Source organism: Barbus barbus (genome assembly GCF_936440315.1).
Source record: "Barbus barbus genome assembly, chromosome: 14".
Lineage (NCBI taxonomy): Eukaryota > Metazoa > Chordata > Actinopteri > Cypriniformes > Cyprinidae > Barbus > Barbus barbus.
Window position 1 is genome coordinate 16149937 of NC_136742.1, and position 25377 is coordinate 16175313.

The 25377-nt window shown below is 36.6% G+C and overlaps 3 protein-coding genes across 3 annotated transcripts in view; 2 read left to right on the plus strand and 1 right to left on the minus strand.

The window, feature by feature from the left end:
• The window catches only part of LOC306880703 (E3 ubiquitin-protein ligase SH3RF1-like), a 65077-nt gene extending 59055 nt beyond the window's left edge, over nucleotides 1-6022 (plus strand). The window contains exons 9-12 of the mRNA XM_079434424.1: nucleotides 245-528; nucleotides 998-1326; nucleotides 2662-3017; nucleotides 4054-6022. Of these exons, the coding sequence (XP_079290550.1) occupies nucleotides 245-528; nucleotides 998-1326; nucleotides 2662-3017; nucleotides 4054-4222 (1138 nt within the window). The 3' untranslated portion in view covers nucleotides 4223-6022. The remainder of the gene's footprint in view (nucleotides 1-244; nucleotides 529-997; nucleotides 1327-2661; nucleotides 3018-4053) is intronic.
• Nucleotides 6023-12262: 6240 nt separating this feature from the next.
• Nucleotides 12263-16365, plus strand: LOC306880660 (glycoprotein integral membrane protein 1-like). The gene is made up of 8 exons (XM_079434344.1): nucleotides 12263-12405; nucleotides 12691-12753; nucleotides 12835-12934; nucleotides 13718-13875; nucleotides 14052-14211; nucleotides 14303-14511; nucleotides 15092-15255; nucleotides 15405-16365. The coding sequence occupies exons 1-8, from the start codon at nucleotides 12322-12324 to the stop codon at nucleotides 15514-15516; spliced, it is 1050 nt and encodes a 349-aa protein (XP_079290470.1). The 5' UTR covers nucleotides 12263-12321; the 3' UTR covers nucleotides 15517-16365.
• On the minus strand, nucleotides 16316-23795 carry LOC306880659 (katanin p60 ATPase-containing subunit A1). The gene is made up of 11 exons (XM_079434343.1): nucleotides 23573-23795; nucleotides 23135-23297; nucleotides 22901-23043; nucleotides 22529-22715; nucleotides 21992-22107; nucleotides 21758-21863; nucleotides 18286-18444; nucleotides 18054-18180; nucleotides 17558-17689; nucleotides 17319-17445; nucleotides 16316-17228 (listed from the first exon to the last, which is right to left on the minus strand). The coding sequence occupies exons 2-11, from the start codon at nucleotides 23294-23296 to the stop codon at nucleotides 17030-17032; spliced, it is 1458 nt and encodes a 485-aa protein (XP_079290469.1). The 5' UTR covers nucleotide 23297; nucleotides 23573-23795; the 3' UTR covers nucleotides 16316-17029.
• Between the last annotated feature and the right edge of the window lie 1582 nt (nucleotides 23796-25377).

Sequence of the window (25377 nt, forward strand, 5' to 3'; positions counted from 1 at the left end):
CCATTTACAGTCATTCAAACCATTGTACAGATGTCTTCAAAATGTTTTTTTTTTACAGCTCCTCTTACAATTCCTATTTAAAAAAAAAAAAAAAAAAGTCTCATCAGACCTGTGATTTAAAAGGAATACAACTACATTGAGACTGTTAAATGTACAGCTGTTTCTGTTGTTTTGCTGTAAAATGTGTTGCAATGTCAAAAGATTCAGGATGAGCAGAACCTCACACTTCTTCCTTTTACTGCAGGACTGTTTCTGGCAGCAGTCAGCCAAAAGTTCCCCTGACACTGTGCTCCCAGGCGGGACGTGGCGTCACCATCGTCAGCCCCTCCTCTGCTCCTCTTGGAGCTGCCCTGGGGAGTGTCGACCCCAGCAAATTCCTTCCAGTCTGCCCAAATTCTACCCCGCCTTGCTCACTGCCTGCTGCTGTAGTGTCAGCTGCACATATACCCAGTGGACAGCACCCCAAAGTGCTCATGCATGTGACGTCACATATGACCGTTAACCAGGCACGCAGTGCGGTCAGGGCAGGTAGAATTACATGCTCAGCACACACTCACCTACTAACAAACACCACTCAGAATTTTATTTCAAAAACAAGCCTGTGTGCTTATGATGTAATTTTATTTTTAACTTCTGAATTAAAATTAGTTTGAGTAGCACAAAACATTTCATAAGTAAAAATAAAAAATTACAACTTTCCTGAAAAGCATTAAACAATTATTATTGAAAAGAAACCACAAAGTAGTTTGCCATATTTTTATTATTTAGTTATCTTTTTTTATTATAATTTGTTGGCAAACAATACTTAAAAAATGAATAAACATGCACTAAATTCACTAAATTGATACTTGGATGGATTTCTTTCAAAATCATATAAAACATGAATACAAATAGTATATTTCTAAAAACTGTGTTTAAAATCATCCTCATTTATGGGCACTCAAATTTGTCACCAAATACATCATCTTTCTTTTATTCCACCTTTTTTCCCCTCCAGCTGTGAGTCATAGTCAGGACCGGCCTACGGCAGCAGTGACACCCATCCAATCCTACAATCCTGGGTCCTACTTTCCTAGCACAACTGTGGTTCTTCAGGCGTCACCTGTCCTCGGCTCCAGCCCAGGATCCTCCTCAGCCAGAGTCGGTGTGTCTATGAGCTGTGCTGCCGCCTCCTTGACCCCTCCTAATGTTAGCGCTGCTTCTTTGGACAGTGATGCCATGAGAACTGTCTCTGTTGTAGCACTTCCTGTGAACCCTGCCGGCACAAAATCTCTCAGTTCAGCCTCGAATCATGGTGTTGCTTGTAGACTGGACAAAGACTGCAAGGTGAGACTTGTTGAACTAAATCATTCTACAACATCTACAGCTTTTTTTAATGGTTATTTTGCGTTTCCTCCCAACAGTGTTATTTTAATGTGCTGCAGTAAGGCATTTGGCAATTAGAAATTCTCAGAGTTTCACCTCATTTGCTGAGCTGGATGGTTAAGCCTGCTGATATAAAGCTGAAATCATCCGTTTTTATGATTCAGACTGTTCTGCAAGCCCAGAGGAGTGTTGCTCAATTTAGCTTGATGTTCTGGGAGATTTCTTGGTACTCTTACTCTTACATGTACAGTGTAGCAGACTCACAGGTCTTCAGAGTTCACTTTTATAAACCTCTTCTTTTTTTACCAGATCTCTGGAGATAGTCATTCTGATGTGTTTTGGATAGCTGGGATAATACTAGAGGAATTAGTGAATGTAAATGCTATAAAAATGTGGAGTAGAGTGATTTAAAGTGAGTCATAGTCAATTAAATAAGTACAAATAATATGATTGTGTCATGGGAGTAGGCTGGGTTTCCATCCACAGTTTTATTTTATTATTTTTTACTTTGTGTTTCATTTTTTAAGGATGGAACCGTTTATGTTGTGTGATTTCACTCAGATGATTGGCTACTGTCACATGACACTCTGCAGTCAGAATAACACTGTGTTAATGATGGATCGATTTTATTTCACAAACTACATTGATAGATAGATAGATAGATAGATAGATAGATAGATAGATAGATAGATGTTATCGCATACTCAGATTCTCACAGATGTGCAACTAAATGTGTTTTGCTTTTCAATATAATTGTTTTGCATTTCCTTTAGTTCTTTAGAAGTGATGGTTTTGTTCTCTTAAACATAAGATTTAAAGTTTTATTTACAAACTGTTTTTGCAGTATATCAAAATGGTTTGAATGATAAATCTGCTGCTTAAGGCTGGTATACAGTACTATGACTAGACTATGATTCTATCCAATCAGAGTATGTCAAACATGTTTGATATTTTGAGCTGATTTTAGAATATATGTTGTTTTCATTTGTCACATATCATCTAGCAACCTCACGTTTCTGTGTGAGTTTGTGTGTTCAGAACAATCTGAAAGTCTGGTAGTGTCTGATCCTCAAGTCGGGTAGTGTTTTAAAATCTGTTCATGTTCAAAGCCATGTAGTGTGTTACAGCCTTTAGATGGCAACATTTCAAATGTGTCATGACACTTTAATTTCCGTTGATGACACTTTCATTGACAGCTGATAATCTTCACAGAACCTGTGCTGATAATTGCATGTTTTGTGTAAAAGCCGTGCACTCGACCTCTTCATTTAAACAGAATCAAATGTGTCGTTTCAGAGAGAAAAGAAAGGCCTGCTGAAACTGCTGTCTAATAAAAAGAAGCTCCGTCCATCTCCTCCATCCTCCCCTACACTGGAGGCGGAGCAGTCTATTGCCATGGAAATGCCCCAGGGGGCAGTCGGACATGAAATGGCTCCACCCAGCTCAGCGGCAGTGGCAGTAGGACACAACGGCCATGCTGGGCTCTGTCAGATGGATTCTGAGCTCTCTGCATCCTCATCTTCATCAAACACAGACACAGCGTCACACAGAAGCAGCTCCCTGGACAACACTGCCCCAATCGCCCCGCCTCCACGACAGCCATGCTCCTCCCTCTCCATGCAGCATGACGGCCGGCCAATCGTGTGTGAAAGGTAGAATAAAAGCTCAATTAAAAACTTGCTCAAGTAAAACACCAAGAATGACAACTATAATGACACTTGGGGCTGGGTGATAAACAATATCTTATTGAGATTGCAAAAACAATTATGTCGATAACGATGATAAGTTCTGGACAGTTTTACTTGATATGGATTAATCTAACAGCTGATCACACAGAGGAAATACTAAATTGGTAGGAAGTTCTGTGTGTGAATGAGTGGCGTAGTTATTTGTACTACACAAACTCAAACAACCACGACAGTCACCATGTTTTCAGCATCTGCCGTCTCGATATATGAGGACAGTCCACAGAAACTTCATCTCCAGAGCTGCTCTGAGAGTCACTTCACCAGCATTGCACAATTTCATTTTAGAGAAACTCAAATCATTTCATTACACAATGAAACTCAAAGAACTTTACGACAAAGTTGGTTTAACTTGAAAAAAATAATATATCAGAAATATATTACTTTTTATATTAAAATGTACTTCTCAAAATAGTAATAATAATATTTTAAGAAATCTCATAAAACCTAGATATTTTTTCATCCGGGTATAAATTATACAGTTCTTTTTTGCAGCATCTTATTAAATAAAACAAGTCAAAAAGATTTTATCATATTGCTCAACCCTAAATATTAGTGTCTACAACAACGCACAATAATGTTTTATTTAATATAAATATGCACTGCAGCTTTGCCTTCTAGCACTTTAAATGTGTGTGCTCTTTAAAGCAGGATGGATTCTGATTGACTGTCAATGTTTTATCGTTCATCAGCTGGTAAAAAAAAAAAGAAAAGTTCTGAAAGCGATTCCAACGATATCATTCCTCTGTGCCATTATCATTATAGTTGTATGGTGGAATCTGCTATTCTGTCAAATTTTTGATTATTTTTAAAGCTACAGCCTTATTGTTATAGTTATTGTCCTTTGTGTGAACAGGCCTAAACACCCAGAAATCAACATTCACGCATACTTGAGAAAATACATTACTTGACATGTAAACATCACACTTTACCATTCCTCCAGGTACCGTGTGGTGGTGTCCTACCCTCCCCAAAGCGAAGCTGAGCTGGAACTCAAGGAGGGAGACATTGTATTTGTGCACAGAAAACGAGAGGACGGCTGGTTTAAAGGAACACTTCAGAGAAATGGTCGAACCGGGCTGTTTCCTGGCAGCTTTGTTGACAGTATCTAACGCACATGGTGTTTAAGAACATGATATTTAGATATCAAATTCTCCACTGAAAATACAGCACTGAACTTCAGCCTTAATAGTTCAGATTGATGAACAGCAGTGATCGGTTGGACTGGGCTGCTTAAGACTGTTGGAGCAAACTGTGAGGGTCATCAGTTGCATGGATTCGACCACAGTTTTATGAAAATCTCAAAACCAACTAGACTGGTCCTAGTCGTTCAGCAGTAGATCAAATGCTTTTCCTAAAGCACATGGAAGCAACAAAGTTTTAGCCGTTCTGACTAGGTACCCTATTTCTAGCACAGTAGATGAAGTTGTGATAGGATTCCTTAATTTATGCATCTGTAACATTTCAAAGACGATTAATGTGTGCCTTGTGCTGTCTCACTTTACTGTATATAAGCAAAGCGAAGCTGATCTGAGTCATGACAAGAACAATATGAATTTTCTTCAACATTTAACTTATTTTTGTTTCGTAGGAATAGAGTTTTTAGGGACGGTTTGTTATGTGAGCCGATTGGTCAATGCCTGTAGAGCCTGAATAATGTCACTGATTGTCATTTGCTTGAAATGATAAAAAAAAAAATCAATACCAGATGAAGAGCCGAATGAACTCAGAAAGGTCTACTTTAGCTTGCATGTAATTGGCTCTTTGAGTCATATTATGTGGAGTGAGGACACTGCAGGCCTGTAGTCTCTCGTTCTGATTGGTTGTGGTGCGTGTAAAGGTTTGCTGTAGCTACACTGAGTGAGGGAATGAAGGATAGCATATTGTTATTTTTAAAAGAACAAGATTAAACTCAGACATTTTAATCAAAGATTACTAATTCCTTTGTATTAACATTGTTTTTTGGTAGTAGAAAAGCCATCGAGCAGAACAGAAACAATCACTCATAGTAAAAGCACAGACACCCCGATATCTTACAGTGATAGAGCCATTATTATGCGCACACGTGTTTGTTGCCTCTCTGGTTTAGTCTCTTTCCGGCCCATACGTGGACACAGCTGACTCAATGGTCATCATCTTTACTGGTTAACGTTATGCCGTGGAGAGTAGCCTTTACCTACCATAACATTACAAACTGCTTGAAAAATGTCCTTCAAAAACAGCATCTAACCACAAATTCACAATTCACCATTGGTTTTTGCTTCTCTTAAGTCGGGTTTATGATGTTGTCTGCTGTACTTTAGTATTTTATGTGATATTTCATATTTTGTATACTTGAAAATAGTGTTTGTGTATTCTATGCTTCAAACAGTAGGTGAAATGTCATTATTATTATTATTATTATTTTGAAAGCACAAAGTGGTCTTTGATAGATTTCTTTTTTTTATTTTATTTTTTTTATTTATGCCCTGTTAAAACGTTGGTTGATTTTGGAGAATTTTTTCCTCCTTTGTTGTCTTGATGCCTTTACAACTAACAAGATGGCCTTTGTTTGTTGTTTTAGGGAAATTTACCAAACCACCTGTTAGTTTTATTTGAATATCACTTTTTTTTTTTTTTTTTTTATATTACTGGTTTCCATCTCCAGTTATAAACCACCTGATGTCTCGTCACTACATTACTGAGTGGACACTACATTAAACCACCTACACAAGGATCATTTCACTGCTTGAATCAAGCATGTTCAGAGTTGATTTCAGTCACTCATCTCAGTCACGATTTTACTCTTGCAAGATTTCAGTCAATGTTGAATTAGTCACAGCAGAACAAAAGCTGATCACTTAACATTTCATTTAAACTCATTAAAGTGTGTGTTAGATGTGATGGGTATAAAATAAAGTAATGACTTTTATAAAACATGTTTTGGAATACTTGTGAGTTGTATATAGGTATGTTATGATGGTTAGAAGCTGCATACGAAAAAGAAAGCAGTATAAGCACTTCAGACTTGAGAAGCTCTCCACATCGTTATTGCTTATCTTTACATTTGAAAACTAATTTTCCACATGAAACATTTTCCACAGCTGCCCTCACACACAGACATGCACTCACATGCTTTCTTACAGCACATGAATCTATTTTCATCGGTCACGTGCTTGCTCATATAATAATGTTACACCATCTGTCTAACTCCTCATTATTTGGTTAGTGTCACTCTTTCAGATTTAGCATCTGAAACTGTCCTTAAAGAATTATTGAACATTCATTTGTACTCTTTCTTGATAGACCGAAAGCAGTAAAGTTTTCTAGATGACGAAAGATTTTTAATTTTTCATATTGCGACACATCTGAGTGAAATGGATTACCAAAAAAGTTTTTAAAAAAATGTAGGGCATGACTTGGTTCCATCCATTAGTTTTTGATTGGATGGAGGCAGATCTAAGTGTGAGTTTGCAGACAATTGTAAGAGAGGAGTTTGTGTGGATAAAATTATTGAAGAGTTTTTTTTATTAAGTATAAGCACAAAAAACAATGTAGCATAAATAGAAGAATTGTTCACTATAAAATCAATAATCATTTCATGCTGATTTTAGCTTAAATATGTGAACCACAAAACCCAACACACTATGGTTTGTCACTTTGTGATAACTTGAAAATGTGGGCACATAGTGTCAGTGCTCACATGTCTAAAAATACAGACAGGCAACAAGGCTTCCTCAGTTGTGCTGCTTTGCAATCATTCTTGATGTACTTTAAAGTCACTGAAATGTCCTCCCAACAATGAACAGGTTTCTTTTCAGATTTAGGTTACAGAAAACTCATAACAAATGTACACTTGTGTCAATCTCTCTACAGTGCTCACTGTTCTTTTAGCGCTTTACGTTGATAGGAGCGTACTCCGTGAACTCTACTGCATGGGTCATTGTGCGTGTGAGCTGGTGTGGATGCTGTTTTAACATGGACTACAGCAGAATACATCACGTCATCCTGGACGGAGAGGAAAAGATGGGATGACTGCACACACAGCATCGCATCAATAAGCTATGTAATCTACAGTAAAAGAAAGTTTGTTTTCACCTGATTGTCTTGTTCTTTCTTTAGCTCTTCACCATCAGTGGTCACCTTTTTATCATTTCTGCCTCCTGTAACATAAAACATCTTAGCCAGCAAGTTTTGATGATCATTTTGAACATGAGACACCAGTCTAATCACTAAATGCGTATTTAACATTTACTTGGTTTTGTACCTATTATTTGATGTGTTTCAAGAGTACAGCCACATTAGCTAGTAATTCCTGAGTATTTCAGTAGTTGTTAGTTATCAGAAGTGTGATTGTGTGTTCATTTACCTCTGTATCTCCATAATATAAATGCCAGTAAAAGCGCAGAGGAAAACACTCCCAGTAGAATGAAAACATCTGTGGAGAAACAGAAATGGCTTGATAAATGCTTCTTTTTTTCTCAAATGTAGTGCAAATACGCATAAATGTCTCAATATGAGCTCATAGAAGCTCCATGCATTTTTAAAAATTAAATACAAACACTTGACAATGAGAAAACACATAAGCATTGTTGTATAATAAAAAGCAAAGCCTGTGACTTACATTGAGCTACATGTTGTGGAGTCCGTTTAAGTTGTGAAGGTTGATGTGTTGTTAAAGTGATTGTGTGGACATGAGGTTTTTCGACAAAAGCGTCTGCTAAATGACAAAAGTAAAGAGTGTAAAGACCATCGACTCTACCGTGCGACTCACCGGCCAGGGACACCGGCAAGGGATAGAAGTATCGCTTTTTATTTTAGTTTTTTCATTTATATGTTTATTATTGAAATGTTGTTATATGCATGTGTCAATTTTATTTAATTTCTTAATTATGTGGGTATATAGTTTTTATAGAGTTGTAACTTTTAGTTTTAGTTACTTTTTCTTATTTGTAAGTCGCTTTGGACAAAAGCGTCTGCTAAATGACAAAAGTAAAGTAAGTAAAAGTAATTATTTTCAATGAAATACATCCATTGTACCTGAGGTTTAGCCAGTAGTTCAGTGCAGGAGCAGGGCAGAACCACAGACTCCTGAATATCCAGTCACTGTAAATGTCCTTCTGTTCTCAACCAAATCACACCCTGAAAAATATTTATAAATATAATTTTAATTTTATATTTTAGTTTATAAGTAGTAATAAAAAAAGGAGTTCCTAAAATTATTTCAATGTAACATTTAATATTTGCAACCAAAAAAGTCCTGGATTATTGTAAGCAAAAGAGAAACTCAATCGTCAGTGGGTGTCACCTGCTCCAAATTTCCACTTACCTTTAACTGTATTTCTCATCTTTAAATACTTGAATCCATTGATTTCCCTGCTCAAACTCCCAGGTGAATGTTGTGGCTTTAGACTGAGGACCAGCACAGGAGCAGGGCAGCACAACTGAACCACCTGTGTATCCTGTTATTTCTATTGTCTGCTCCATATCTGAAACAATACAGCCTGCAAACAAAAGAGTTTATTCTGATTATTATATAAAGAATGCATATAACGCTGCACTGTATGTGTAAATGCAAGCACAGGGGAAATGAATCAGGTGATGAAGAATCAGGAGGTTTTGGAGTCTTATAGTTCTGACTGGAGTTATGACCCAAAAACAGCAAAATACTTGATTTTATACGTGTTTCGTGTGTGTGTGCGTGTGTGTGTGTGTGTGTGTGTGTGTGTGTGTGTGTGTGTGTGAAATCTTGTGTAAACCATGTGTAACTATCTTTGTATTGTTCTACTTCTGACCCAGTAGATGGAGACATTTCTTCATACACTGATGGTAGTCAGCGAAAACAAACAAACAAAAAACAGTCATATGATTACTGTACATGTTTAGTTATATTTAATACAAAACAAAAATCACATTGGATATCATATTCAGTGTTTACTTTTTTCATTCTACCACTCACTTTTATCCTACAAAATTACAACACATTGAACACACATTGACACATTGAATTCTGGACATGTTAGTATAATCATTTAACAACATAAATGTCCAAAGTGTGTGTACATATATGTATGTTTACTGTATTAAAAACGGTAAAAAAAAAAATATATATATATATATATATATATATATATTCTGCTGTGTTAACGCCCTACACACCAGTAGGCCTATCTGCAAAATGTAAATAAATATAAAGAGTCAGATAATCACCCTCCAGTTCAGGGAGAATAAAACAGATCTAGGCTTATGTGAGATTTCCGCGTATATTAACATATAGTACTAATTAAATCAAGTATACCTTGTTTAACTTTTTTTGTGAAACTCATTTGAAACCTTTTTTGCATTCTTTTCACTTTCTATTCAAATAAAAAAAATGCATCATGGTTTTCACAAAAATACTAAGCACAACTGTTTTCAACATGTTAATGATAATGATAATAATATAAGAACTGTTTCTTGATCACCAAGAATGATTTCTGAAGGATCGTGTAACACTGATGTGACAGTAATGGCTGCTGAAAATTCAGCTTTGCCAACATAGCATTGGATTACATTTTTAAACATATTGAAATAGGAAATAGTCATTTTTAATTATAATAATTTTTCACAATATTACTGTTTTTATTGTATTCTTAATCAAATAAACGCAGCCTTAGTGAACATAACAGAGCTACTGACTCCTAAATAGTGTATTTTGTATAGTCATAGTGTTTGTTGGAGAATTAAAAACATCAGAAATGAAAATTCACCCTTTACTCTTTCCCAAAGTCATTTTAAACCTGCGTGACTTTCTTCTGTGCAATATAAAGAAAGATATTTTGTATAATAATGCGCTGGTTGCCCTTTTTATGTGCAATTAAAATTAATGAAGACACATGATCCTCATAAACATATCATAAAAGCAGTTCTAAAGTCAGCTTAGTAACAGGAGCAGACCAAAATCGAAGTTTGGCTGATTGAATTTAAACTGGACTACTTTTTTTCTGTCTCCTCCCAGCACTCTGCTCAGACAGCAGTGGAGCACCATTAGAAGATCTTCACTGAGCTCATAGTCTCTATTAAGAAAAGACAGCATGAGGTGACATAGCTGATCAGAGATCAGGAGAGGACTGAAGTGAGTCGAGCTGAAGGACTCCTGGAGCAGCTGGAACAGGAGATCTCTGATCTTCAGAGGAGAGACATAGAGCTGGATCAACATTCACACACAGAGCAGCATTTGCCTTTCAAGGTAAAGCCACTGGTTGCCTGAGGCATTCTCTCGGGTTCAGTGCAAAACATTTTTTAAATATTTTTCTTAATATAAACCTTTCAGAATCTCCCTGCTTCTTCTGAATCTGAGGACTCATCCAGTATGACTGTTAATCATATTCTATTTGATGGACTGAGGAAATCTCTCTCTGATCTAAAACAACATTTTGAAGATTTTTATCAGGAGGAGATCAGTAATATCATCTCTGTTGGTAAGAGACTCCATCCAGCTTTTAATCAATTAAATCATTTTCACTCTCAAAAGTTTTTGTTTGTTTGTTACCTTTTATCTTAAGTAACCAGTAAATAAACAAATATTTTATTTTATGTTATTTTGCACTGCATATATAGCATGCAATCTACAGTATTAAACTTTATGGCACTTGATCTCTCTTCTTTTATAGTGGCAAGAATTCAGATTTTACCATTCACCGGGAATCACTTTAAACAATGTAAGTACATTTTTTTTTTAAACCCTGCACCTTTATGTGACTATAGCTATATGTGAAACTTGTCACATTGTCATGCAGTATATAGTATTTTTACAATTTTGAATTTACAAAAACAACTGTTTTTTTTTCAATTGTCGGCCATAACTGACAAAAACAATCACATCATTTATGAATCATTTCCCTTAGATTTTTGCTGCTTTACTCTTGATCGCAACACAGCAATTGAACACCTCGTCCTCTCTGAGAACAACAGACAGATGACACACACTGCTGGGCATTTAGGGATTTATAAGTTCCCCTGCATGGTGCTTTGCAAGGAGAGTGTGTTTGGACGCTGCTATTGGGAGGTGGAGTGAAACGGGAGATGTGTGCACATACCAGTCTCATATAAAGAAATTAGTGGCAGAGGAAAGGGATTAGTCAGTATGTTTGGAAACAACAACACATCTTGGAGTCTGCAGTGTTTTCCCAAGCCTGTTTTTTGGCATAAGAGCATTAAAACTGAGATCTCAAGGTCTCTATCCTTTAGGGTGGGTGTGTTTGTGGACTACAAAGCAGGAACTTGATACAGTGACCCTTTTACACTGTGTCCAAACCACATTCACTCAACCCCTGTATCCTGGGTTTTGGTTCAGTGCATCAGGTTCTGGAGATCTGCTCAATCTAGACAACTCTGGGTCAAACACAAATGTGTTCTCCTCAATTAAATTATGTGATCCATAAACAAGTATTGTGATCCTCTTATCTAAAAGCAGCATTACAGTATATAAACATTAACATACACAATGTTATCACATATATATATATATATATATATATATATATATATATATATATATATATATAAACTGTACAAGTAGTCTGACAGGAGTTATTATATTTTGAAAATGAAAATATGTTTGTGTTTGTAAAACAAAACATTTAGAAATTTTATAGCCTGTTTTTTCCCTCTAAACTGAAAAATATTTTTTTATTTTTTTTGTTGACCTATGGAAGAATTCAGGAGAAGCTCAGCTGAGCTATAAAACAAGACAGCCCTAATAAAGGGAAATGCTTGCTACTTGATTATATAAGATACTGTTGGACAGACATTATTAGCAAACATTCTTCTCACAAATTTGAACAAGGAAAATCTATCAGAACAAAACACTTTATGCAGTGTACGGAATAAATTAGCCCATCTAGGAATTTCCTTACCAAAAGAAGTTCGTGAAACGTTGTATAATTTTAAAATGTTTTTTTTTTTTTTATGTAGTAGTCTAACAAAAATGAATTAAAATGTAGTAACAAAAAAAAAAGCGCGAGATGTGAAATCTCACTGGTTACTCCAAGTAGTAACTGTTCAAGAGTTATTACAAAATGCATAGGCCTAATTGTATGAAGCTTCATGTAGTACTCCTAATATTCAATAGGGGGCATACGAGTTCTCAATAACAATGCTACGTCAAACCAAATGGGAACGACATAACGCGCAGAGCGTCATGCGTGCATTTTAATTGACGTATTGTTTGTTGACATCTAGCGTGTAAAAGATGGCGTCTACATGGAAAATACATTTAACGGTTGTTTATTTAAGCGTCCTGTCTGTCCTGGCAGAATCGAAACAAATAACCACGGTGGGTGACATTTAATATATTTTAGGTAGTTTACTGTCTCTCTGATAAATTCACGTGTAGCAGTGCAAAGGCTTATCAGATAGTCTAGATATCTGTCAAGTTAGTAGACATTCATTTGGTTTTTAAAGATGCGTAGCTACACCATAGTTTGTCTGACACATTTATTTAATATTCACGGTTAGTTTACCCAAAGCAGTGTCTGTCAGCATTGAAAACTTCAGCACATTACCGTCAAGCCGGGATCCTGTAATGCGTTTGTCATCGTGTATGTGGTTTGTTTCACAGGAAACGGTTGTGTTAAATGTGACAGCGGTTACTGAAACTAACCAGACTAAGTACACTGTACAGGTAAGATAATAACGCGTGGAATAATTCATTTACATGAGAATGGCGTGATCGTTTAAAATGATTTCTCATCCCTGCTTTCAGATCAATTTAAATATAGGTCTTTTGGACAATGAAACGTTCATTAATGGAGCTCCTCTCAAGTCTTCAGGAGTCACAAGGATGACATGTCCCGCTCTATTGTGTATGTATCTTTGTCTGCCTTCTTTTTACATTTCATTAATTACACTTCTTCTAACTAACAATGAAAAATGCAAAGAAAATAAACCCGACCTAACATAAACTAAGAATTAACTAACATAAGTACTGCATAAGTACATTAATAAGTACTGCAATAAATGTATAGGTCATTGTTAGTAACCGTAATGCATTAACTAACATTTAAAGGAGTAGTTCACAAAAAAAAGGAAAACTCCCTGAAAATTCACTTACCATCAGGCCATCCAAGATGTAGACGAGTTTGTTTCTTCACAGAAACCGATTTAGAGAAATGTAACATTACATCCCTTGTTCAACAGTTGATCCACTGCAGTGAATGGGTGCCGTCAAAATGACAGTCCAAATAACTGATAAAAACATCACAAGAATCCACATAACTCCAGTCCTTCAAGCTTATTAAAAAATCTGTGTGCTTGCAATTCATCAATACATAATTTTTAACTTCAAACCATTGCTTCCAGCTAAAATAGGCTATGAATCCTGTATCCATATTCCATAATATTGCTTTTTTTTATTGCTGGACTGGAGTTGTGTGGATTGTGATTTTTATTTTTTATCATCTGTTTGAACTCTACCCATTCATTGCAGAGGATCCATTGGTGAGCAAATGATGTAATGTTAAATTTCTGCTGTTCTGATGAAGAAACAAACTCCATATCTGGGATGGCTTGAGGGTGAGTAAATTTTAATAATTTTTGGTGAACTATGCCTGCAATAAGGGAAATTAAATTTTTCTTTGTGTTTACAGTGGACGGTTCTAATGTGATCTCTAGTAATCTGCCGGATGGGTTGGTCAGCAGTGAGCTGAGGCTGATGGTGAATCAGTCATATGTTCAAAGTGATGCTGGAGAGCAGCTTCTCTTACTCGTCCTGACTCAGGAGATGATCCAGCTGGCGGATGAAAAGGTCTTAATCATTACCTTATAAATAATGACTGACAACTGAAATCTTTTCCATATCTGTTATGTCCTTTATAGAGTAATTCATCTTATACATGGAATGGAAGCTTTAATGCTTTGGAACAGATCCAAACTCTAGAATGAGGCTGTGCACGTGAATGCTTGATGCCGTACATTTTGTAGGTCCAGCAGCCAGACGCGTGTGAGGTGGAGATCCTGTGGAACCAGCGCTCTGAGGAGATCACACAGGTGACCAATATTTACCCTTCATCAAGAAGCAAGCTCTCTGCTATCCCACGAGAGAGTGACGTCTTGGTGACTAATTCGTCTATAAGTAATGCAGGTAGATTTGTGGAGTAAAATGCTAGTTGTTTGTAATCTCCAAAAATTTTATAACTGGGAGGATTTTTATGAATGGTTTTCTGTCTTCACAGTCGAAGACCAAGTGCTTAACACCACCAGCCACTATCTACTCAAACATGCAGAGACCACTCAGGAGGAGATCGCGGCTCCGGGGAAACTTCCTGAAACACCCTTGCGGATGGACCCTGAAATTCTGTACGAGTCCAGAGAGGAAGAGGAAAGGACTTCAGATTCATTGCCGCTTGGGTCTCCTCTGAGTGGGTCCATGTCCTCCTATAGTGTAAGTGACTGTGTACTGTTAACTCTTGGATCATATTTAATGTATTCTATATATAAGACATATTTTAAGACATTTGTTACAGAATATTTCTATTTCAAATATATGCTGTTCTTTTGAACTTTATGAAAGAATCCTAAAAAGTTTCCCAAAAAATATTAAGCAGCACAACTGTTTTCAATATTAATAATAAGAGGAAATGTTTTTTTGAGCAGGATATCAGAATATTAGAATGATTTCTGAAGGACCATGTGACAATGAAAACTGGAATAATGGCTGCTGAAAATTCAGCGTTGCCATTAGAGGAATACATTTTAAAATAAATTAAAATAGAAAACAATTATTTTAAATTGTAATAATATTTCATAATATTACTGTTTTTGGTGAGCGTGAGACCTAAAACATAATTTTTTTTTTTACTGTTCCCAAACCTTAATGTAAATATAATTAAGAAAAACTATATAATTAATACATTTTTAAAACTAGGAACTCTGGATGACCTTAATTTCCTAATTTATTTAAATGTTCTGTTTCTCAATAGTGTTGTTTTCCTCATATATTGTTATTGTGTGTGTGTGGGCAGGTGGTGTGTCAGTGGGTCGAGGGTCTGAGAGAGAAACTGAGGAGCTTCTGGTCTGATTCTATCCCACTCTTCTTCTTGATCATGTGGGTGGTGGTGGTTGGTGTTGCAGGTTCAGCTGTCATCATTAAGATCCTGGATCTTCTGTTCCCCACCTGTGAACACAGGTACATCCTACACTGACCCTGCATCAAATGCATGGCCACTTCATTTAGTACTGTAGACCTAAACACAGCTGGATTAGAAGTGGTATACGGGTTAGTTTGCTGAATATCACATAAATAATACATGTTTCTCTTTCTTACGTCTTTCTTAGGGGATTCTTTCATTTGAACCCAGAGACTCTGATGCCAGATGATGAAAAACAGAGGCTAGTGGATAACATTGAGGGAGAAACAACAGAAAAAAGCATTTTGATAGAAAAGTGATGGATGTGTTCATTAGTTTGGTTATGTGGCTTTATTTGGTTGACTATACCAATGACTTCAATGTAGCACTTTAAAAGAAAAAAATATTCCCCGACATTTCCTAATGAAACAGATTTCTATTTTCACATCTGTGTCTGTTTAACAGCATAATCAGCAAATAATTTATTTGTATTTTTCACTACATTGTGAGGTGGAACAGGTGCATAAATTTAAATAAGCACAGTCCCTAAAAATATCCTTGCCTTTTTGCCACTAAAGTGGTTGTTTTATGGTAATACTAGGAATTGTTATTGCCTGTTGTATGGACATGACATTGCATCATTACCAGGGTATAGCATTAAAAGAATGGACAAATAATCCATTTAAGTTAATGTAAAAAAATATCAAAATAACTTAAACGGCTGAGTTTCAACTGTCCATATTATTTAAATGGATTTTCTTATTTCTATATTTTTAAATGGCCTGTATAAAACGGTGTTGTTTAATGTTAATATTCATGTTGCCTGTTATAAGTATGCACGCCAGCAATACATTTCAACTCTGACTTGCATTATATGAATGAAATGCTGACTTGTACACTTGAGCGGTCTGTCAAAGTATTCCCCATCACAACATTTCAGTCGTTTCAAACGTTGTATTTTAATATTTTAAACATTTCAACAGGATGCATATATTTCATTGTAGCCCTGTCATTAGCTGTTAATGAAATCAGTCATTTTCTGTGTTATTCTGATCAATGTTATGACGTTTTTCTTCAGTTTGTTACAAGAGTAAATTCTGCACAAATGAGTGTCTCAGTGAGTCTTTAAAAAAATATTTATTCAACAAAATACATCATTTTACAACTTGATCATGTAAGTGGATTGTCAGTAATGAAAAGAAACCAGAAACCGGTTCCATAGTGTTTATAAAAGTCAAGTGCTCTACACACCTTTAAGACACACTGGTCTCATCATTAAGACAATTGTCCAACGCTGGAAACTTTGGCTTTTAAATCAACCACAGGAGCAGTAAACCTTTTATCTTGCATAGCTTTTCACCTCAAGTAGCATTTGGAGACAACAGAGAATAGGGTTTGCTGGTCTTTGGTCATTGGCAGTGATTTTACAAGTAAAGACAAAACGAGCAGCCCAATCCTGTGTCCACAATAACATTATTGTCTGTACACACTACAGTAAGGCAACACATCATAAGGCTGTTGGTTATAAGGGCACCAAAACAGGTTTTCCAGACTTTAGCACTCTGGATTTACTGGCTAATTAGTTCAGACTTCATCCTTACAAATTCATGTGAGTGAACTTCAGCTCAAGAGAAAGCTGATCAGCTCTGAATAGTCCTGTAGATGTAAAACCAATTCTATTACTATTAAATATTAATCCATTACTATGAATCACTTATTGATTTCAGTCTGGTATAGGGTGGAAGTGCTCTGAGATTTAGTGAAACCGGCCCTCAGTCTTTCAAAATGCTAACGGTGACTGTAAGAAGGATCAATTAAGGTTCTTTGGCATCATCAGCAGGAGCCAAACTCCGCTATCCACTTTTCATATTTTTCTAGGTCAACAGCAGATACAGACTTGGACACTTTCTTGAGTGCCGTCTCAAAGTCCTCCATTGTAGTGGGCATATGCATCTCATCTTTCGACAAGTTTCGTATCTCCTCAGGGGTCAAGCCCTCAATCCGCCTTCTCATTGCCATCAGGGAAGCATCCCTGCAATTATTCAAAAACAATGCATCACTTCTAGAACTGTGGCACTTTAAACATTGAAAATAATTTCAGGTTGCACACAAAAGGCTGCACCTGCAAACATTGGTGATGTCAGCACCAGAGTATCCCTCCATCTGCTCAGCGATCTTGTCCATGTTGACATCACTGGCCAGCTCCAGCTCCTTCAGGCTGATCTTGAGTAACTCCACTCTTCCTTCAGCTACAGCAATACAAATGATCATTTTAAATGCTTTCATTATGTTTATGCATCTAGAGCTGAGATGTATTAAGCTGATGGTGCTTAATATGGAATGATGGGTAATTCTGAATACCTGAGGGCAGAGGGATGTAAATTCTCTTCTCTAGCCTGCGTCTCAGAGCTTCATCGATGTCCCATGGGAAGTTGGTGGCTGCCAGAACCATGACCATTTTCGAAGGGTCATTTTCAGACGTCCCACCAACACCTGGAAACACAAGGTGTATTTATTGATATTTTTCAGAGCAGCTTGACATTAATAAACAAGAATGTTGTAAAATTCATCATTTATGAAATGAATTCCATTTCAGCAGTAAAGCAACTCTACAGAAGATGTGTCATTATACAGCTCAATTACGAATTCAAATAAGCAGCTCTACAGAAGGCAACAGTGTTTATTCAGCTTATATCAGTCTGATGTTGATTTAATTCAGTTCAATAAGTGTAAATGTTGCAAAGTTAGTTTCATTATCCAGCTCAATTAAAATTTTCTTCTCTTCCAATAGTGTCTGTGCAGTTAAATTGATAATATTACTGAATATTAATAACTTTTAAAGCCATAGCTGCAGTACCATCCATCTGGACGAGTATTTCAGCTTTGACACGTCTGCTGGCTTCATGTTCCTCTGAGTTTCCTCTACGGCTACATATAGAGTCTATCTCGTCAATGAAGATGGTGGTGGGGGCATAAAAGCGTGCCTGTATGAACATGCAAACACAAATGTATGTATGGTGATAAAACAAAGGTAGTTTGGCTACCATTTTACATTTATTAACGAGGAGTTGCGCAGAAAGTAATTTTACCATCTCAAACAGCAGCCGCACAAGTTTTTCAGACTCGCCTCTATATTTGGAGGTGAGGGTGGAGGAGGATACATTAAAGAAGGTGGTTCGGCACTCAGTGGCAACAGCTTTGGCCAGCAATGTCTTTCCTGTGCCTGGCGGACCCACCATCAACACTCCCTAAAATCATATCTGAGTTCAGTTATTCTGTATCAGAAATATAGTATATAATGTATACATACACAAAATGCGGGATATAATATAGTATATATGTAAGATATAATGCAGTAAAAATTACCCAAAAAGTGGATGGTAATACATAAGTTATACAGCTGTTAATTATATTATTTCAAACAATTTTTTGATTTTTTTTTCTTTTTAATTAATACTTTTATTCAGCAAGGACATATTAAATTACTCCAAAGTGACAGTTTTATAAAATTACAGTGCCTTGCAAAAGTTTTTTTTTTTCACATTTTTTCACATATGTTGCTGCCTTCTGTTAAACTGCTTTAAATTACTTTTTTCTACATCAATCTACACTCCATACACTATAATGGTAAAGCAAAAAAAAAAAGGTTTTTATCATCTTTGCAAATTTATTAAAAATAAAAAACAAATGATTACATTGCATAAGCACTCATACCCTTATCTGGGACAGTTGGAATTTAGCTCAGGAGCATTCATATTGCTTGTAGGTGTTACTAGACTTTGAGTGAAGGTAACCTGTGGCAAATTCAATTCAATGGGTATGATTTGGAAAGGCCCACATGTCTTAATAAAAGGTCCAACAGCTGATAATGCATATCAGAGCAAAAACCAAGCCCTGGGGTCAAAAGAACAGTCAAGCCACACATCTGGGGAAGAGTTCAGAAAAAAAAAATTCTGCTTCATTGAAGGGTCACAGAAGCATGTAGTCTCTGTTACCCTTAATGGAAGTTTGAAACAACCAGGATTCTTCTTAGAGCTAGCCTTCTGGCCAAACTGAGCAATTGATGGAGAAGGGCTTTGGTTAATTGTGCTCCTTCTTGCAAAAAAATGATCTCTATAAATAATTTCAGTCAGGTTTCAGGCCTCACCATAGTACAGAAACTGCACTTGTTAAAATTACAAATGACTTACTTCTTGGTTCAGACCAAGGCTGCATCTCATTGCTAGTATTACTTGATCTTAGTTTTAAATGGGGAGTCATCTCAAGTATCACCAGTAAAGTATGGAGTACCACAAGGATCTGACCTAGGTCCTCTGCTATTTTCCATATACATGTTGCCCCTTGGTAATATTATTAGAAAATACAGGATTCATGCTAGTGAAAAGCTAGTTCATGCATTCATGAACTCTAGACAGGACTATTGTAATGCACTGCTAGGTGGTTGTCCTGCATCTTCAATAAACAAGCTACAGATGCAGCGGCTAGAGTTCTTACCAGGTCAAGAAAATATGATCATATTACCCAAATTTTACAGTCTCTGCACTGGCTACCTATTAAGTTTCATATCATTTACAAAATATTATTACTTGCCAATAAGGCCCTAAATGGTTTAGCTCTGCGTACCTAACTCGTCTTCTACCACGCTACAATCCAACCCGCTCCCTAAGATCACAAAACTCTGGACTTTTGGTAGTACCTAGCTCCAAACTCTGGAATAGCCTTCCTGATAACGTTTGGGGTTCAGACACACTCTCTCTGTTTAAATCTAGATTAAAGACACATCTCTTTAGCCAAGCATTCATATAATGCATCTTGTAATCTTGTACTGCAGTTATATCTGATCAAATGTACATTATTATTATTCTTTAGCTTGGGTTGAACAAATCATTTTTGCTTAGATGGAACAGCAGCTACGCTAATTATGTCTCTATTTGTTATCTCTGTTTCTGCCACGGGATTAACATCCCATGGTAACTAGGAATGACAGAAGCTTCAGTCTGGATCCAACCCTTAAATGATCTGAGATGACCGAACACCTGAGAAAAGATGATGCCAACCCCTCAGAGGATGCCAACGCTCAGACAACATACAGAAATACCAAATTTTGCCATAAGTTAAATATATTAAGGTTCTGCAATATATAAATATATTGTGGAAACTTAATTTCCTATAGAGCTGCTTTGCAACGATTTGTATCGTAAAAAGCGCTATACAAATAAACTTGAACTTGGAGTGGTGACAAAGAACCTGATGGTCACTCTAGTTGAGCTCCATGATCATATATGCAGATAGGAGAAATCTACAGAAGGGCAAACACCACTGCAACACTTCATCAATCTGGGCTTTATGGCGACGTGGCAGGACTCAATCCTCACCTCAGTGTAGACACATGAAAACACACTTAGAATTTGCAAAAAAGCACCTAAAGCACCCTCAGACTGAGATAAATAATATTATCTGGTCTGATGAACCTCAATTCCAAGCATCATGTTTGAAGGAAAGCAGGCACTGCTCATCACATGCAGAGTACCATCCCAAAAGTAAAGTGTGCTAGTAGCAGCCTCATGCTGTGGGGCTGTTTTTTAGCGGCAGGGACTGAGGGACTCGTCAGAGTAGAAGAAAAGCTCAATGCACCAAAATAGAGAGATAGCCTTAATGAAAACCCAGTCCAGAGCATTCAGAACCTCAGACGGGCAGAAGGTTTACCTTCCAACAGGACAATGGACCTAAACACACAGCAAGAGTGTCTTATAGACAACTCTGTGAATGTCTTTGAGTGGCCCAGCAAAAGCCTGAGCTTGAACCCAATCAAATATTTCTGGAGAAACCTGAAAATGTGCGTCTGCCCCCATCCAACCTGACAGAGCTTGAGAGGTGAAGAGGTGAGCAGAAGAATAGCAGATAATTGCCAAATGCTGATGAGCAAAGCTTGTCGCATCAAACAAAAAAGACTTGAGGCTTTAAAGGTGCTTCAGCTAAATATTAAGTTAAGTTAATATTTCAGCTTATTTGTAATTAATTTACAAAGTTGTGACAATTCTGTTTTTGCTTTGACAATGGAGTGTAGACTGATGTAGAAAAAAAAAACTAATTTAAAGCAGTTAACATAAGGCAGCAACATAAAACGTGAATAAAAATTAATACTTTTGCAAAACACTGTACAAAAGAGCCTGAGAAAATGTATCAGTTTCCACAAAAATATCAAGCAGCACAACTGTTTTCAATGTTCATAGGAAGTGCTTCTTGAGCTCCAAATCAGCATATTACAAGGATTTCTGAAGGATCATGTGACACTTAAGACTGAAACCGTGGCTGCTGAAAATGTAGCTTTTACATTACAGGAATAAATTATATTTAAAAAATATATTAAAATAGAATACTGTTACTTTAAACTGTAATATTACAACACAATATTGCTGTTTTTACTGTATTTATGATTAAATAAAAGAAGCTTTGGTGAGCATGGCACTGTGAACGGTTCACCACTGATATCTGATAAAAGATTTGGGATGGCGCTTTTGGAAATCCATACGAGCAGAAGTGATTTTCTTGTATTCATACCTTCCACGGGCGTCTTATTCCTTTAAAGAACTCAGGCATCCACATGGGCAGAACCACGGCTTCCTTCAAAAGCTTCTTGGCCTCCTCCAGGTCAGCAATGTCATCCCTATATTAAAAATTAAAAACCATCATCTATAACTGATTATTTTCCTAAAAAACTGAGGATATTTGAGAAAATAAATGAGAAATGGAAGCACTTCTGGAGAAAAGTGAGATGAAATCAGATAAACCTACCATGTGACATTGGGGTTTTGGGAGATGATGTCTCTCTCCAGAGTTTCAATAAGATCTTTGTCCTCTCCTCCTCTGTCAAACCTCTTCACCTCCGTCTCCACACCCTCAGCTTTGTTCTACAGAGGGCAGAGAGTTTCATAAAATCAAATAATTTTTAAAATTATTTCTTTGGCAAAAGGTTCTGATGGGCTTTTCTGCTAAATTAGAGACGGTTGCAAATGGCTTTGCAAAAATGGTAACATCAGATTAAGAAGACTTCAACCAAATGACCTGCAAGTACAGCAATTTCTGTTATTTCAATCTTTGGACAAAAACCAAAGTGCTTATGGTGAAGAGCACAAAGGAAACAATATTTTTCTTTAATTCTTTCTGAACTGTTTGCTTTGATGTCAGAAACTGGTATCACAGGTTCATAACATTAATACAGAGAAAGGCATCTGATCCTTGAGTAAATATTGTGAATACAAGCTATTTATGACACAATAGGCCTCGTTCAAACAGTAGACAAAAATAGGAAATGGATCCACACGTTCTTACTCTATCATCCTTTGGTTTGGATGGGTTTTCTCTCCTTTCTTTGCCTTTCTGAGGTTTTCCCTTGTCACCGTTGGGAACACGCGGCAAGGGCCGTGGTTGGTTGCGGGGACCAGCGCTCAATCGGTTCCCGTGGCCTTTGCTTTCTTTATGCGGGCCGGAGGATTTCCGCACTACACATGGAGACGGCCTGTTCACCAACACACAGACACATGCATGTAGTGTCAGAACATACAGTGTTGTAGTCTATAAAACAGGCAGAATTCTTAGTTCAAATGTATTATACACACATCCTATTGCATGAGTAAAAGAGTTTGTGTGACTCTGTGATAACTGTTGGGAGAGTTTATAATAAAACCAGACATGGATATGTACCTGTGCTCCACATGAACAGGCATAATGTCATTCTCCTGGCCAAAGCTGCTGGGTTTGGATGGGGTCGACTCCAGCTGGAAGCTTTCAAGTGTTGCCATGATCTCCTGAACCTGCTTAGTTTCCTCATTTATCTCCTGCCAAACCTGGATGAGACAACATGAACACACAAAGGCATTAAATACATGAAATCATACTTTCAGACAGTCTGAACAATACCCAGGGAGGAACTCTAACCTGCTGCCATTTCTGCTGTAGAGAGGAGTCTCTGACTGAGTAGAGGTATTTTCTGATCTGCTCCAGGACCCCCTGATAACAGACCACTGCAGGGCTGTAGTTCCCCAGCAGGGCGTATTCTCTAGCCAGCTTCACATTCTCATTGATCTCCACCAAACTCATTCTGTGAGAGTTCAAATACGAGAGACAGCTGAAGACTTATGGAAAGATGTTTTATGTTTAAAGAATACAAACAACATTTGTGAACGCAAATGGCGTTAGTTAATAACACTCATATAAACATGCAACGACTTCCAGACAGTATCCATTAACGTTAACTGATTCGGGGAGTACCAGGAAAACGTGACAAGCATTAAACATTATGAGCTAACGTCAAAACAAACATTTCAACTGTGTATTATAGCAGTGTGTGTAGTTATGGAGCTGAACTGTACAAACCTGTGAAGTTTTCAGTCTCTGAAGTGTGTAAAACTTTCCACGAAAGATGTTCGTAAAGGAAAGGCTCACATTCAACCGTTATTACGGATCAAAACTCATGTGTGTGCTGCTTTGGACGAGGATTATATTTGAAACAGTTTAGGATCCACGCAAACTCATAAATTCATTTGTTTGGGAAGGCCACTTAAGACTGTGAAGGCGGAAGCAAAAGTAAAAATCCCTCGAGTCGCTGCTTGCCAACATAAAGGTCACAAGAGCGAGAATGATTTTCAAAATAAAAGTGGAGTATGGGGGGGGGGGGGGGGTACAAAATTCAGTTATATAAACTGAATTGACTAAATACATAAACAATACATTTAAACTAAAATATCTAATTTAAGGAAAATAATTTAATAAAACAACGTTATGAGTAATGTAAAAATGAAACAAGGCAACACTAATAATAATAATAAAAAAATACATCGTTGTTAAAAGGTTGCCTACATTGAGGCAACGTTGTGTTTGCTGGGCATAAGCCTATGAGTGATTAATTAGGGGTACATGTCATGTCCATATACTCTATTATCGATTTTGCTAAATTTTCATTAACTTTTCACTTCAAACAATGATCACTTTTATATAAGGGTAACAATATAACAAATATCCATCTTTTATCTTAATCTTTTATCTTATCTCAAAAATGGCTTATTCTACAGTATACTGGAAGTTGCTGTTTTTGTGCAGTTCGATTTGGTAAATGTGAGGTTTCTTCATATTAGCTCTAAAATAAATTTTTCTGCATATATTTCTTATAATTATTTGTGCAAAATAATCATTAAATTATGAGAAAGGTGTTTTAAAAAATATTTTGCTCATGCATCTACATTAAATCATTCATTTTTTGTACGTCCGAGAAATCAGTGTCAACTGTGTTACTCACTATAAAACCCCCTATAAATCAGCAATGGTTTGTTCTAAAGTCACAGGTCCAACATCACTTGATGTATTTTCCTTTTTTGGAGGGAAGTTTGAAGACGATGTGGAAAGTCATAACTTCTCTTCAATGTTTTATCTATATTATTGTCTACACATAGAGTAGATTAATTGACCGTCAACTGTGTTATCAACATGTTCTGGTGAACTTGCGTCACATGTTATATTTATAAATATGTAGAGAAAGAATATAAAAACACAAGTTAATCAAGGTCATGTACTAACACGCACAAGGCCCTAAAATGGCCGAAATGTCAACTGTGTTCCCCATCAACTGTAACACAGTTGTTAAGGATTAACACGGTTGACATTGTTGGCAATTCAGGGTAAATTTATGCAATTTATACAAACTGAGGAAGGCCTTTTGAGCCGAAACGTATGTGTCCTTGTTCTGTTGGTGATGAAATGTAGAATAAAACGAAAAGAAAAGACTATTTCGTGTGAGTGCGGATCATGGTTTTGTATAATGTGATTTAATGGATCAACGCGCCTAAACGAAAGATCAAGCGACGAAACAGTGTGGTGCAAACAACTTTTGTTGGTCAATTTATGCTCCCACTGAGTGCTGTTGATAAAAAAAAATATTCACAAACTATTTTCATTATACGGAAATTACATAGGAATTGCCTAAATACCATGATTTGCATTACAATACATAAACTTAACTGATCTAATCACGGCCACACTTTCTATGAACTCAGTAGGCCTATCCATAATATTATATGCACATTATATTCATATTTGTCAAGGCTTATAAAGCATTCAGAATTCCTCATGATTGACTTGAACCTACGTATATAATATTATAGATTTGGCATATATCTGTTTCCGTA